The 13,571-nt window shown below is 30.7% G+C and overlaps 2 protein-coding genes across 4 annotated transcripts in view; one reads left to right on the top strand and one right to left on the bottom strand.

Moving 5' to 3' along the window:
* Window positions 1-880: 880 nt before the first annotated feature.
* The window catches only part of LOC143046345 (C-type lectin-like), a 51,385-nt gene continuing 38,694 nt past the window's right edge, over window positions 881-13,571 (bottom strand). Inside the window, exons 3-6 of the mRNA XM_076219473.1 lie at window positions 3,028-3,131; window positions 2,170-2,251; window positions 1,411-1,624; window positions 881-952 (exon numbers count right to left, since the gene is read on the bottom strand). Of these exons, the coding sequence (XP_076075588.1) occupies window positions 949-952; window positions 1,411-1,624; window positions 2,170-2,251; window positions 3,028-3,131 (404 nt within the window). The 3' untranslated portion in view covers window positions 881-948. The remainder of the gene's footprint in view (window positions 953-1,410; window positions 1,625-2,169; window positions 2,252-3,027; window positions 3,132-13,571) is intronic.
* Window positions 6,644-13,571, top strand: part of LOC143046344 (acidic mammalian chitinase-like) — a 95,404-nt gene continuing 88,476 nt past the window's right edge. Inside the window, exons 1-6 of one of the 3 annotated variants that reach the window (XM_076219471.1) lie at window positions 6,780-6,875; window positions 8,888-8,933; window positions 10,411-10,590; window positions 11,358-11,620; window positions 11,842-11,966; window positions 12,401-12,515. In XM_076219471.1, coding sequence (XP_076075586.1) covers window positions 8,891-8,933; window positions 10,411-10,590; window positions 11,358-11,620; window positions 11,842-11,966; window positions 12,401-12,515 — 726 coding nt within the window. In that variant the 5' untranslated portion in view covers window positions 6,780-6,875; window positions 8,888-8,890. The other 2 variants (XM_076219470.1, XM_076219469.1) reach the window with 2 other exon arrangements.

Here is a 13,571-nt window from a genome sequence, read left to right as displayed (position 1 = left end):
ATAAACTAACAACGCCATGGCTAATGATGAAAAAGACAGAGACCAATAATACTACACAATACACAACATAGCAAACTAAAGACTTAGCAACACGAACCCCACCAAAAACTGGGGTGATCTAAGGTGCTCCGGAAGGGTAAGCAGATCCTGTTCCACATATGGTACTCGTCGTGATGATCATATTATTAAAAAAAATCCCAGTAAATAGTCTTGCTAGGTAGGTCACATTCGTGAAAAGGGAAGGGGATTGCAGTTCCTTTCTTTCGAGTTGGAAAAGAGAGATGAGTTCAACATAGTCATCAAACTTGTGGGAGGACATTGTTTTTATAGCGGAACCTTAACGTAAATGGAAATGTAGCTCTTTTTATTTTTCCTAACAAAACTACTGTATAACGTTCTTTAATTGAGAAACAAGTTAATGAGTGAGAGATTAAGCTAGCTATACGACCTACGTTTAATCCGCCGTTTTCTACAACAGAAAATGCCTTTACCTAGTCAGGAATATGACAGTTGTTATCCATTCGTATGATGGGTTTGATCTTTTGATTTTGTAATTTGATTAGAGACTTACCGTTTTGAATTTTCCTCGGAGTTCGGTATTTTATTTATTAACTTTCTTTTTCTTAATGGAATGTATAGAAAACGACAAAGTTTAAAGTTAAAAAAGTACACATTGACAAAACCTATTGGCGACTGCATAAATAGTTATCAAAGGTACCAGGATTAGAATTTGATACGCCAGACGCGAGTTTCGTCTACATAATATTCATCAGTGACGCTCAGACCAGAATAATTATAAAGCCAAACAAGTACAAAGTTGAAAGGCAAAAAAAGCAAAAAGTCAGGAATTTCCAAAAAAACAACTCCAATAACTCTAATGTTGTGTTCTTATATGTTTTATTCGTGTTATTCATCGACTGTTCTATTATTTCTTTTTAGAAAACATCTTCATCTATATAAAAAAAAAGGAATAAATAAATAAACAGTTTGGTAATGTAACAATAAAAAAGCATTTGTTAAATATTCATGTACAATTAATTAAAAGAAATCAAACGTTTTTAGTTTCTCTGTCTGTACATTTGTTCATCTTATGAGTAGTATACTTGAACCGTCGCGCACAGTACGTCAAATAAAATCATGCATTCATGTCGAGCTCGTGATTTAATTCTGATGGCATGCAACATAAAATGTACTTCATGTTTTTTCATTAAGAATTAAAAAATAAATGTATTTTATGCTAAATTTAGAAGTATTTGCACATATATACTATTATAGAGTATTGTTGAAAATATAGTATGTTTTTCCTTTATGAAATTGAATAAGGGCTAAGCAAGAATCTCTATTGGAGTTTATTGAAAAGGAAATATTTGTTCAATAAGATAAAACCAAAGATAAAGATACGATACCAACCTGACATCTTTCTTGCATACAAACGGATGTAAATATGTAGTGCATGGATAGTCGTGCCATTTACCATTGCCTGGATAAAACATGCCACAGTTTTCCGCTCCATTTCCAGGCTCACCAGATTCCCAATTGAAATACGTAGTCGGAGCATAATCTACTGTGTTAATCCAATGTTTCAAGTCTCCATCCGTAATACCAAGCCAAAACGTTTTCACGTCTAAAGAACAACAATTTGAAATTAATATTAGATGATTTATAAGTCTCTTTGCGTCTTCTCTCAATTTCCAAAAAAATAACTGCATTCAATAATTTTTAAAGTACTTTGCTATGTTTTTTTAAAGAAAACTTTAAAAACTTGTTATCATCTTTTGCAGACTGTAGTTGATTTTTTTATTTCAGGAATGACTGTAATTTTCTGTCTATGTCTATGTCTAAAATAACATAAAAAATGTGGTGCACACTGCATAACCCGCGCAGTTTAATTCTAAATTCCATTTTAAACCGGTGAAAACCATGAAAAAACGTTGATGACGTCACGGTCACATGACTACATTTTGTTTATGGGCTGATAAACAAAACAACGTTAGCCAATCAGAAGACGCGTTGCATCCAAATTAAATTATTGATGTTTGTGTTTAATTTTTTCACTTTAGCTGTAATTATTAATTTGTTTTTCAACTGTTTTTTTTTTTTACTGTGACTGGGACTGTTACATTTAATGTTCTCCTTTTGACACTTGCTATTACTATTTTGTAATTTTACCTTTGAACTGTGACTGTAACCATTTATTTTCGTCTATATCTTTTACGCTAACCAAAGACGAGCCTTTTTTCTTGCAAAATCTCTAAATTTAAGAAAAAGATAGTTATATGCAACTGCACAACAATCAGTCAATCTTAAATGATATAAAATAAGTAATAATATCAATTCGGATCAAATGAATCATACAATTGTACAATGTATCACATTGATTAATTCAAAATCGTATGGACAACATGTGCTAGTCTACAAATAATGAATAAATTTAACCTGATAATAAACTTTAGTATTAAGAATCCACAAAAAAAAATATATACAAGGTTTAAGAAACGCAATATTTTATAAAAGCACGTCCGTGAAACCATAAATGTTCCTGTTGGGAGACAATCCCTACTATTGGAACGAATTGTATCAAGTCATATAATAAATGTTATCAAAAATCACTTCCAAAACGATACTTGACTCAAATGAGCAGTATCACATATAACATATTGTGACATATATATTTAATTTATATTTTCCCGTTCTTCGTATCTTGAGTACACGTATTCATGAACTGAAATATCTAAAAAATGAAACAAGTATTTTGATTTTTTGAGTTTAGAGGCATCAAAATAAATGTATAAAACAAACTTTAAATATCATTACTGATGTCTAACAAACGGTGCCTTATAAACATTTGTAGAGAGTTACACATGTAGTTGATACTTATTGTAATTTACAGTTAAAAGGCTCAAGAAGGACCTTGTCATACTTCGTTTTTGTTTTAAATCCGTTTTTTATCTTCTCCCTGAGAAATTATACTCATGAATAACTATCACTTAAAATAAAGATAGATTTAAAGAATCTTGAAAGTCCTACCTCTCCTTCAAACCACGTTTTCTTTTCTTTAACTAAATAATAACAATGGTCCCGGAAAGGCTTCCAATCTTTATGGCATCCACCATTCAAGACAGTATATTTCCCTATAGATGAATGGTGAACAAGACAAAGTTTTCAAACTGAAGTCGTGATCTTACTACAATTTATGTAATGCTGTACCTTTATTTCATTTCAAATATGACCCTTGAACATGCAATTACTTTTTTTATCTATTTAAAGACTCGTTTAGAATATACTCCTTATGTGTCAGATGAAATACTCAACTGTTTAATAATTTGTAAGATCTTTGATAATGTATATCCTAGTTTTATAATGACTTAGACGATAAAATAACGATATAAAAAGTATTATTCAAGGTTTTACAAATTTGCAATAGTTTTAAAGTATCAATTTAATTTGTTTAAAGCAAAAACCTGACTTGACTTAGCATAATTGACAATTTAATCTAGACTTTTTAAACACAGAGTTAAAAAAATTCAGAAAAATGTGCAATTGAATTTATAATTATAGATTGCTATCGTTTGAAATACCTGATTTTCCTTTAACTATCAAACTCTTGTATACAACGTGTTGTATAAGTTACAAATAAAATTGTAAAAGCTCTTGGTAAGTACTCACCTTTAAGGTCAGTTTTCAAAGTGTCAACAGATTTCGTGAAAGCCAGGATATGATTTTGAAGTTCTTCAATGTTTTTCGTTCTTGGTTCGTGTAACAAGAATCAAAAGCTTCAGCCGCCATTACAAACACCACAAAAATAAACAGCCTCATTCTAACAAAAAATAAATAAGATAATTATATTATGTCGTTAGCTGATTTCTGTCATATTGGTTTTTCATTCATTATTTTCGTTTAAATTTTGCTGTTGGGTTTTTCGTTTGAATGCTTTAAATCTTGCCATGCCGGTGCCTTTTATGGCATCTTATACGGAAAGGTTTTTGATAATTGTTGAATTCTATACAGTGACCTATAGTGTCATACTTACATACCCTTAGGTGGGTAGTTGTTAAATTGGTAATCATGCCATAACTCTTTATTCTTTTCTAAATTAAATTTAATTCAATCTTAAAATTGTCCTCTGAATTCTATGTTTATGTACGACTCATCAGTGGCGCTAAAAAAAACAATTGGAAGGCCAAATCCAAAAAAAAAATGCAGAGATCAAAAAACCGATTAAGTTTTGCTAAATATGACTTAGACAATTTGAACCTTAATGTTCTAAACATGATCAAATTAAAACAAAAGTTCACCTCTGAACAATCTTTTCACAATAATATATACTTTCTATAAATATAATTGAATGAAAACTAGATATTTGATCAATTTCGTTCAGTAATTTTCATGACCCGCAATTTTTGGACCATACAAAAAGTTCACATTCCTTAGAAAAGTATAGGGTTTCTTTCGCAATCGGCTATTTCAAAAACTTCGTTTTAATGCAAATATAGGTTGGTGTCAAATACAATGTTCTAAAGGGTGTTCTATAAGGCAATACCAATTTTGATAGTTATAAATTAACAGTTTATCTGCACATGACGCTGTCATTAAAAAGACATTTGATTTTACCGTAATCTGAGACAAAAAGTGTAAAGTTATAAAATGTTATTTCCGTGTAAAAAAGGTAGAACACATATCGATATTGATAACATTTCTTTATTGGAAATTTTAAAACCGAATTACATATAATAAAAAGTATTGCAACACAACATATACTGGATTAGAATTAACTGCTGTTAATGCCGGTTCCTGGTTGTAGTTTCTGTGTTCGTGTTGATAAGTTTTTTTTCTTTTCATGTAATGTTTTCATTGGCACTTGCTTGCTTCTTGTTTGCTCGTCGTATTTCTTTGAAGTTTGTGTTTCTGGTTGGTATTGTTGTGCTGTCTAGTATGTGGTGATACCTACTATCCTTTCTTATGAATTACTGACATTTGTTTGGGAAAATATCACTTGAATATTATTAAGTGAACATATTTAATTCTAGTTAAATGTTAAAACGCAGATCGATCTCTGTCTAACTAAAAACGACTGTATGCATTAATCTTCTATATTTTAAATTTTGAATACAATGAGATAGATATTACTAACGTGTGGATCAAATCCACTACACTTACCAATAAACTCATCATAGATACCAAGATTGCAATTTTGTGTTTGTACCGAATTAAACAATTGTAAACAAGTTATATTGTTAATGTGTCGATGTATATTTTGATGAATGAATCACATGAGCAAATAAAATCCGATGATAAATGATAGTTTCTGCTGTTTTAAACGCGTAGAAAAACTTGAGAAATGAGCATGAGGTTCAAACTTTATCCAGTACTGACAAAAAAGGTTAATGGTAGAAAACAACGATTTTAATGATTTCAAATATCGATATAAAACATTGAAGAGTTTGAGTCTTTCAATATGATAAGTCAGACTCCACATCACATGTGGTATCTTTTATCAAGTTTAAAAAGAAACTAATTTTATTATTGTTGGTGCTGTGTGTTATCCACCCTCTTTCTATTTTGTAATAGAAAAGTGAATAAATGACCGCAAAAAGAACTACACAAACCTTACAGTAAGGTTCAAAATATGTAGCCCTTTTTAACGATATCAAGAGCGGGTATGTCTTTTATTTCCAGTAGGATTTCACAACATAAAGGATGGTAACATAAATAAGACGTAGTCACACTATTCGTCTTGTTTGGATAGTGAAGATTGAAATTTTGAATTTGAAACCAAAGAACACAATTGCAATTAACTTCTATTGTTAATGTGTAAATGATAGAATTGAAATATATGCAAAATATAACTAGTTGGCTAAACAACATGAGATCAATATCCTGGTACTTTTGATAATTATTTACACCACTGGGTCGATGCGACTTCTGGTGGACGTTTCGTCCCCGAGGGTATCACAAGCCCAGTAGTCACCACTTCGGTGTTGACATGAATATCAATTATGTGATCATTTTTATAAATTTCATGTTTACAAAACTTTGAATTTTTCGAAAATCTTAGGGTGTTTATGTCCCTGGAGTAGATTACCTAAGCTGTATTTGGCACAACTTTTTGGAATTTTGGATCCCCCATGCTCTTCAACTTTGTACTTGTTTGGCTCTATACCTATTTTGATATGAGCGTCACTGATGAGTCTTGTTTAGACGAAACGTGCGTCTGGCGTACTAAATTATAATCCTGGTACTTTTAATAACTGTTTATAGATTTAAGAAAATTGTGATATAAATGCCGATAAGACATATCTCTATCCAAGTCATTTACTAGTAAATTATAAAAGGTCGCGTAATGACAAAATCTAAAACAATTTAAAAGTGAAAAACAATTGATGTGTATATCTTCCTCTTCCATAATGTATATTAGTAAACAATATTATTGTCAAGTAGGAATTGATATGTATTTTCAAAACTTCAATGTAGTTGAATAGATTTTGAAATTAGTAACAGGAAGAAAATATATGTATTAAAAACTTAGATTTGTAGTTGTACATATTTAAAGTAGTTTTCAAACTTTTCTGTTTGTACGTTGCTTGAAACATTTGGGTTCGTATTGTTGACGTTTAAAATTATTCTGTTAGATAAAGACTTCTACACTGATAACATAATGACAATGAATACACCTTATTCTTGGTATATGTAATGTATGTAAACGTGTGTATAATCTCGTGTTCCTAATCAGAAAAGGACGAGAAGGATCTTACAAGCTAAAGGTTGGTAATGACCAATGAAACCGTTTCTTTCTTTTGAAGTACGAATATATTTCACAAGTTTACTTTGTCGTCTACTTTTCTAATTAGCAGTGGACCGTCTTTTGACCAAAGCAGGTCAGGGTTTTAAATTATTTGAAGTAATTTTTGTAGTGTTAAAACTATTCAATCATTCACACACGAATAAATGTGGTTTTGTGTTAGATTTTGAAATATTAACATTATTATTTCCATGTACATGTATTATTTTTCACTGTCGTATTATTTCTGTATTCTTGTTATTGTTATAATATAAAAAAAAAAAGAAGATGTGTTATGATTGCCAATGAGACAACTATCCACAAAAGACCAAAATGACACAGACATTAACAACTATAGGTCACCGTACGGCCTTCAACAATGAGCAACGCCCATACCGCATAGTCAGCTATAAAAGGCCCCGATAAGTCAATGTAAAACAATTCAAACGAGAAAACTAACGGCCTTATTTATGTAAACAAAAATGAACGAAAACACTGTTTCAACACAGTCATAAGACAGAACTACTGAAATCGATCATAAGTAAATTTTTCTACCATTGAATAGAACCAGGTCTTTTAACTCACTTGTAATATAGTTTGTGTGATCTAAGATTTTTGAACACTGGTACGAAAATAGAAAGCAGGATTAGTAAAGGACAATAACAATCAAAACCAAGGAGTAAACAAAGACTCAAAAACCAAAGGACGATTACATCAACAGTTATGAATAATAAATAAGAAACAACACGAACTCCACTAAAAACTGGGAGTGAAAGCAGGTGCTCTGGAATACATCATTTACATTTAAACAATTCTTTAATTTTGTTTTTTGTGTACCAGTTTATCATTAATATTATAATGCAATGTATCCACAGACTAATTTCCAAAGGAATGCATATCTGTTTTATTATATATATATATATATATACCGGTATGCAAAATATATTTTATTATCGATTGATTTATTTCCTAGAAATATTATGGTTAAAGACATAATTACCTATGGAAAAAAGTATAAGGGTCACATTTTACTACCAGACTGAATTTACTATTAAAGATAAAGTCCTTGTTATTTAATTTGAGATTGTACTTGTCAGCCATAACAAAATACGAGTAAATTCCTACCTTATGATTTTGTTACAAAAACGAATCAAGAATATGCAATAGATTTATGAAACTTACATCCCACTGGTTTTGTGTTTGCTTGAAGGGCAGGGATTAGTTGCCGACCCTGGATTTATCATTTCTTACAAATCTATATAAAATCACATCCTTGTTGCTGCAGAGGATATATTCATGGTAAATTCTATCGATGACATTTAACCTTCCTCGAAATAATTAATAATTTCTAAAAATATCTTTTAAATGTTATCAGTATTTATCTAAAAGAGGGACGAAAGATACCAAAGGGACAGTCAAACTCATAAATCTAAAACAAACTGACAACGCCATGGCTAAAAATGAAAAAGACAAACAAACAACAGCACACACGACACAACATAGAAAACTAAAGAATAAACAACACGAACCCCACCAAAAAAACTAGGGGTGATCTCAGGTGCTCCGGAAGGGTAAGCAGATCCTGCTCCAAATGCGGCACCCGTCGTGTTGCTTATGAGATAACAAATCCGGTAAATAGTCTAATTCGGTAGGTCACATTCATGAAAGGGAAGAGGGTTGTAGTTACGACGCAAGGAACATATCCGATATCATTTGTGAAACGGTTATTCCATAACGGTCAACCAACTCGTGATGGCCAATCTTGGTAGGGTTATTCAAATATAATAGTAAAAGAGAGGAAAAAGATACCAAAGTGACATTCAAACTATATAGTCTTTTACAAACTCACAATACCATGGCAAAAAAAGGGCAAAAAAATAATCAAAAAGAAAACTAATTACTAATCAACACGAACCCCACCAATAATCGAGGTGATAAAAGGTGTTCATCATTTGGTCTCCATTCAGTTGCTCATGTATATGCAAACTAATTGATAAGTCTTACAAATTTTAAAAGTCGCATTCTATGATATGTGGCACTCGCCACTGTGGATGTCCTTCTTGCTAACCCAGATTTTACTGTTATAAATATATTTCTATCATTTTTCAGAGGATGATGTTCAGCTATATTGTTCTGATTATTTTTTTATCTGAAGGTAAGACACAATAGTTAAATCTATCAAATCCTCTTTGACAATGTTATGGAATTTGATGCGACTGTCATACAAGTGAGATGTTTAGCTAGCTATAAAACCAGGTTCAATCCACCATTTTCTACATTAGAAAATGCCTGTACCAAGTCAGAAATATGACAGTTGTTATCCATTCGTTTGATGTGTTTGAACTTTTGATTTTGCCATTTGATTTGGGATTTTCCTTTTTGAATTTTCCTCGGAGTTCAGTATTTTTGTGATTTTACTTTTTAATATTTACACAATTGTTGATTAAAAGTAGTTTTCAATCTCCTTTAAGTTAGGCGGCAAGTTATTATGGAAAACGGCCCCTTTCGCTTTAAAGTCAAGTTTTTGATACAAAAATAATTTTCGTGTGCAGGCCTTGGGTAAGAGAAAATTATTCTGTAAACGTGTGTACCTTGTTTTTGGTTTGCTGAGACATATAGGGGTTCGTGTCTGGTGTATTCATTGAAATTAAAGGATTAGTACCTTTGATGAGATTTTTACTTTCTACAATAATAACACTAACACGAGTAAAACAGCACGAAGCGATAACATTGAAAAGAATACTTTTAATAGAGCAAATTAAAGAATCCCACCAATTTTGAAATCAATGTCGGCGGTGCACTTAGTCCAAACGCTTATCTGCAGTGAACTCTGTCCATTGGTTGAAAAAATTAATAGTAATCAAATAAATATACTTTAACTTATAATCAGGTACATCAAAAGCGCCGTTCCGTTTGAATAATTAACAGAAACGCACGTATCAATTTAAGATTGAAATCCAAATTAAATACTCAGTGGAAAAGCAATGAAACAATTAACCAAAATGTGCTAAATCCTATAGCAACATCATAAATAGCAATTTTGGATTTTCACAAAAACAAAATAGAGTGTTAGAATTTGCTTAGATGTTCCAACAACAGAACTTTACAAACTTTTTTAGTAGTTGTTTAATTTTTATAGTGACTAAGATTGCAAAATAATGATGACTTCTGTAAGCTTATTTTGACACTTTAACATATTATGTTTGTTTGTTCTGTTCATACATCGTTGCCAATCTAGTAAGATTTTATGCGACTGTCATACAAGTTAGAAGTCAAGCAATTTTCAACATCAGGTTTAATCCACCATGTTTTACATTAAGAAATGCATCTTTAAAAGTCAGGAGTATGAATGTTGTTTTCCAATCGATTGATGTGTTTGAGCTTTTAATATTGTCATTTGATATTGAAGATTTTTAAAATTTTCCTCGGAGTTCGTTTTTTTTGCAATTTAACTTCTCTTTTAAATGTTTATAAGTTAAAAAAAGTTATCAGAATGCAGACTTACGTAATAAGAGCTTACTGATAAAAACCTGAGGACTAGATATCATTATATGGTTATGTGTTTTTGGTTCTTTATATTTCATAGATTTACTCTACAAATTGCTGTTCTTAAATACCTACATTTTTTTCAGTCTCTGCAAGTTATAAAAGGGTTTGTTATTTTACAAACTGGGCCCAGTATCGTAGTGGAATCGGAAAGTACAAGGCCAATAATGTAGACCCGTTTCTATGTACGCACGTGATTTATGCATTTGCCAAGTTGGAATCAAATTACATCAGACCATATGAATGGAATGATATAAGTGTGTGGGGTAAGTTTATAAGTTCATAGGGTAAATCTTTATGTACATAGGGTAGGTTCAATAGTGCATAGGGTACAACCATTTATGCATGTAGTCATTTCAGTAGTTAAAGGAAAATATTTGATTACATGCATACCTATTTGCGATGACCCATGTACAAGATTATAATTCGGAAGTAAGTTTGGAAAAAAACTCTTATAAATCCATCTTTTTTTATATACATAGAAATATTTTGGCTGGTAAAACGTTTGGTTTGTCCATTACTTTTTTTTAAAGTATTAGATGTTGTCGGTTTTTTCTATATTAACAGAACTTTTTTATCCAAACCAGTCGCTATCTAAATGTCAATCAAGCAATTAATATTATCTTATTCATTTGTTTAAGTTTGTTTAAAAATTTGTAGAGCACAAATTCAGTTGAAAATGGTAAACATTCATACATAAAATTGAAAATGGAATGGAAATGGGGAACGTGTCAAAGAGACAACAACCCGACCATAGAGCAGGCAATAGCCGAAGGCCACCGATGGGTCTTCAATGCAGCGAGAAACTCCCGCAACTGAAGTTGTCCTTCAGCTGGTCCCTACACAAATATGTATACTATTTCTGTGATAATGGACGTCATACTAAACTCCGAATTATACACAAGAAACTAAAATTAAAAAATGATACAAGACTAACAAAGGCCAGAGGCTCCTGACTTGGGACTGGCGCAAAAATCATGAAAATACGGCAGGGTTAAACAAGGTTTTTTTTTCATCTACATATCCATTTCAGGACAAGGTCAGTTTGATATGATGCATGATGTAAGAAGTAAAAATCCTGACTTAAAACTACTGTTAGCTGTTGGAGGGTGGAATCATGGTACTAAACCATTTACAAGAATAGTGGCTAACCAATCAAACATGGATGCATTTGCTACAAATTCAATAAAATTCCTTAGACAGAACGGTTTTGATGGTCTTGACTTAGATTGGGAATATCCTGCCAACAGAGGAAGCCCTCCTGAGGACAAAGAGAGATTTACTTCCCTAGTTAAGGTACAAATTATGAATAAAGAACAAAGAAAATGCATCGTCTGTTCAATATTTACAAGTATAACAGATCAATGTGAAGAATGAAAAAAGGATTCATTAAATTTAACTTAACGTATTTTTTCATTTCAAAATAAATTGATAGTAGACTTTCAAATAGTGAAGTAAATGTGAGTAGCTTAATCTTGTACCAGTCTCTATTAATGAAAGAAAATATTTTTTGACAGACATTACGAACAAAATATGACAATGAAGATTTGAGAAATGGTAGTTCTCGTCTGTTGTTAACAGCAGCTGTGGCAGCCAGTAAACCGGAAATAGAGAGTGCGTACGAAATCAGCAAAATAGCAGAGTAAAGTTTTAATTTGTTTTAATTATTTATGATGAAGATTCGTGTCTTTTTCTGTTGAATTAAATCTTTTATATATTAGTTTTTTTTTTAATTTTAAGAAAATGTTATCTATTTTATATTATTGGTAAATTATATTTTATGGATAAGCCTGAAATAATTTTATTTATAGACTGAAAACGCGTCTGGCGTATAAAATTATGGTCCTGGTACTTTTAATAACTATTAGTTTACACATATTTTAATAGCAAAATATCGGGAAAATGGTAACTCACGAATCTACAGAATTTCAAAGTTAGAAAATATTTAAGAAATTTCTTTTGTGTCATATTGGATTTTTTAGTTTTCTATTTCAACATACAGATCACAAATGTGTATCTCCCGAAAAAAATACATTACACACGTAACAATTGCTTAATCAATTTTTTCTTCTTCAGGAATTTGGACTTTATAAATCTAATGGCGTTTGATATGAATAGTGATTTTTATAATGGTACACAATGTAATACTCCACTTTATAAATCACTAACTCCATACGAGGCTAATAATGTGGTAAGTTATAATAAATAGTACAAAGTAATAATAAATAGTACAAAGTAATAATCAATAGTACAAAGTAATAATCAATAGTACAAAGTAATAATCAATAGTACAAAGTAATAATCAATAGTACAAAGTAATAATCAATAGTACAAAGTAATAATCAATAGTACAAAGTAATAATCAATAGTACAAAGTAATAATCAATAGTACAAAGTAATAATCAATAGTACAAAGTAATAATCAATAGTACAAAGTAATAATCAATAGTACAAAGTAATAATCAATAGTACAAAGTAATAATCAATAGTACAAAGTAATAATCAATAGTACAAAGTAATAATCAATAGTACAAAGTAATAATCAATAGTACAAAGTAATAATCAATAGTACAAAGTAATAATCAATAGTACAAAGTTGAATAACGAACTTCAACGAAAATTCAAAACAGAAAGTTCATTATCAAATGGCAAAATCAAAAGCTCATACTCATCAAACGAATGAAAACAACTGTCATACTCCTAATTCCTTTTGCACTTGAGTATTGCTGTTGTTTCGTTGTTTTCCTCTTATAGTTGATTTATTTCCCTCGGTTTAAGTTTGTAACCCAGTTTTGTTTTCTCTTAATCGACTTGTGAATTTTGAACAGCGATATAGTACTGTTGCCTTTATTTATTTTATACTCCTGTTTTGATACAGACATTTGCATGTACAAATCAGTTTTTACATAATTATTCAATGTTGTTTTAGCAGTTTGCGATACAACTCTGACTCTCAACCATGATAAAAGTAATGTCATGTTAATTGATAAACCGGTAAAAAGCGTAATCACGTATCCTAATTTGTATTATAGTTAACTTCTTGGGCCTTTGATTAAACGTATTATTAAAGGTTATCCGTTTAACACTATAGTTAAATACTTACATTAGTGTTATTATCAGCAGTTCAACATTACGAAATATATTGCAATACAGTTTTGAAAGCTCAAATTCCTACTTTTCTCATATTCTCTATTAAATAAATTACATTTGTTTTATCATAAATCAGTTTTTTTTTTCTTTCATTTGA

This window comes from Mytilus galloprovincialis, chromosome 9, assembly GCF_965363235.1.
Source record: "Mytilus galloprovincialis chromosome 9, xbMytGall1.hap1.1, whole genome shotgun sequence".
Classification (NCBI taxonomy): Eukaryota; Metazoa; Mollusca; class Bivalvia; order Mytilida; family Mytilidae; genus Mytilus; species Mytilus galloprovincialis.
Note: the sequence above shows the minus strand (reverse complement) of the source record. Positions and strands in the feature narration are given on the sequence as shown.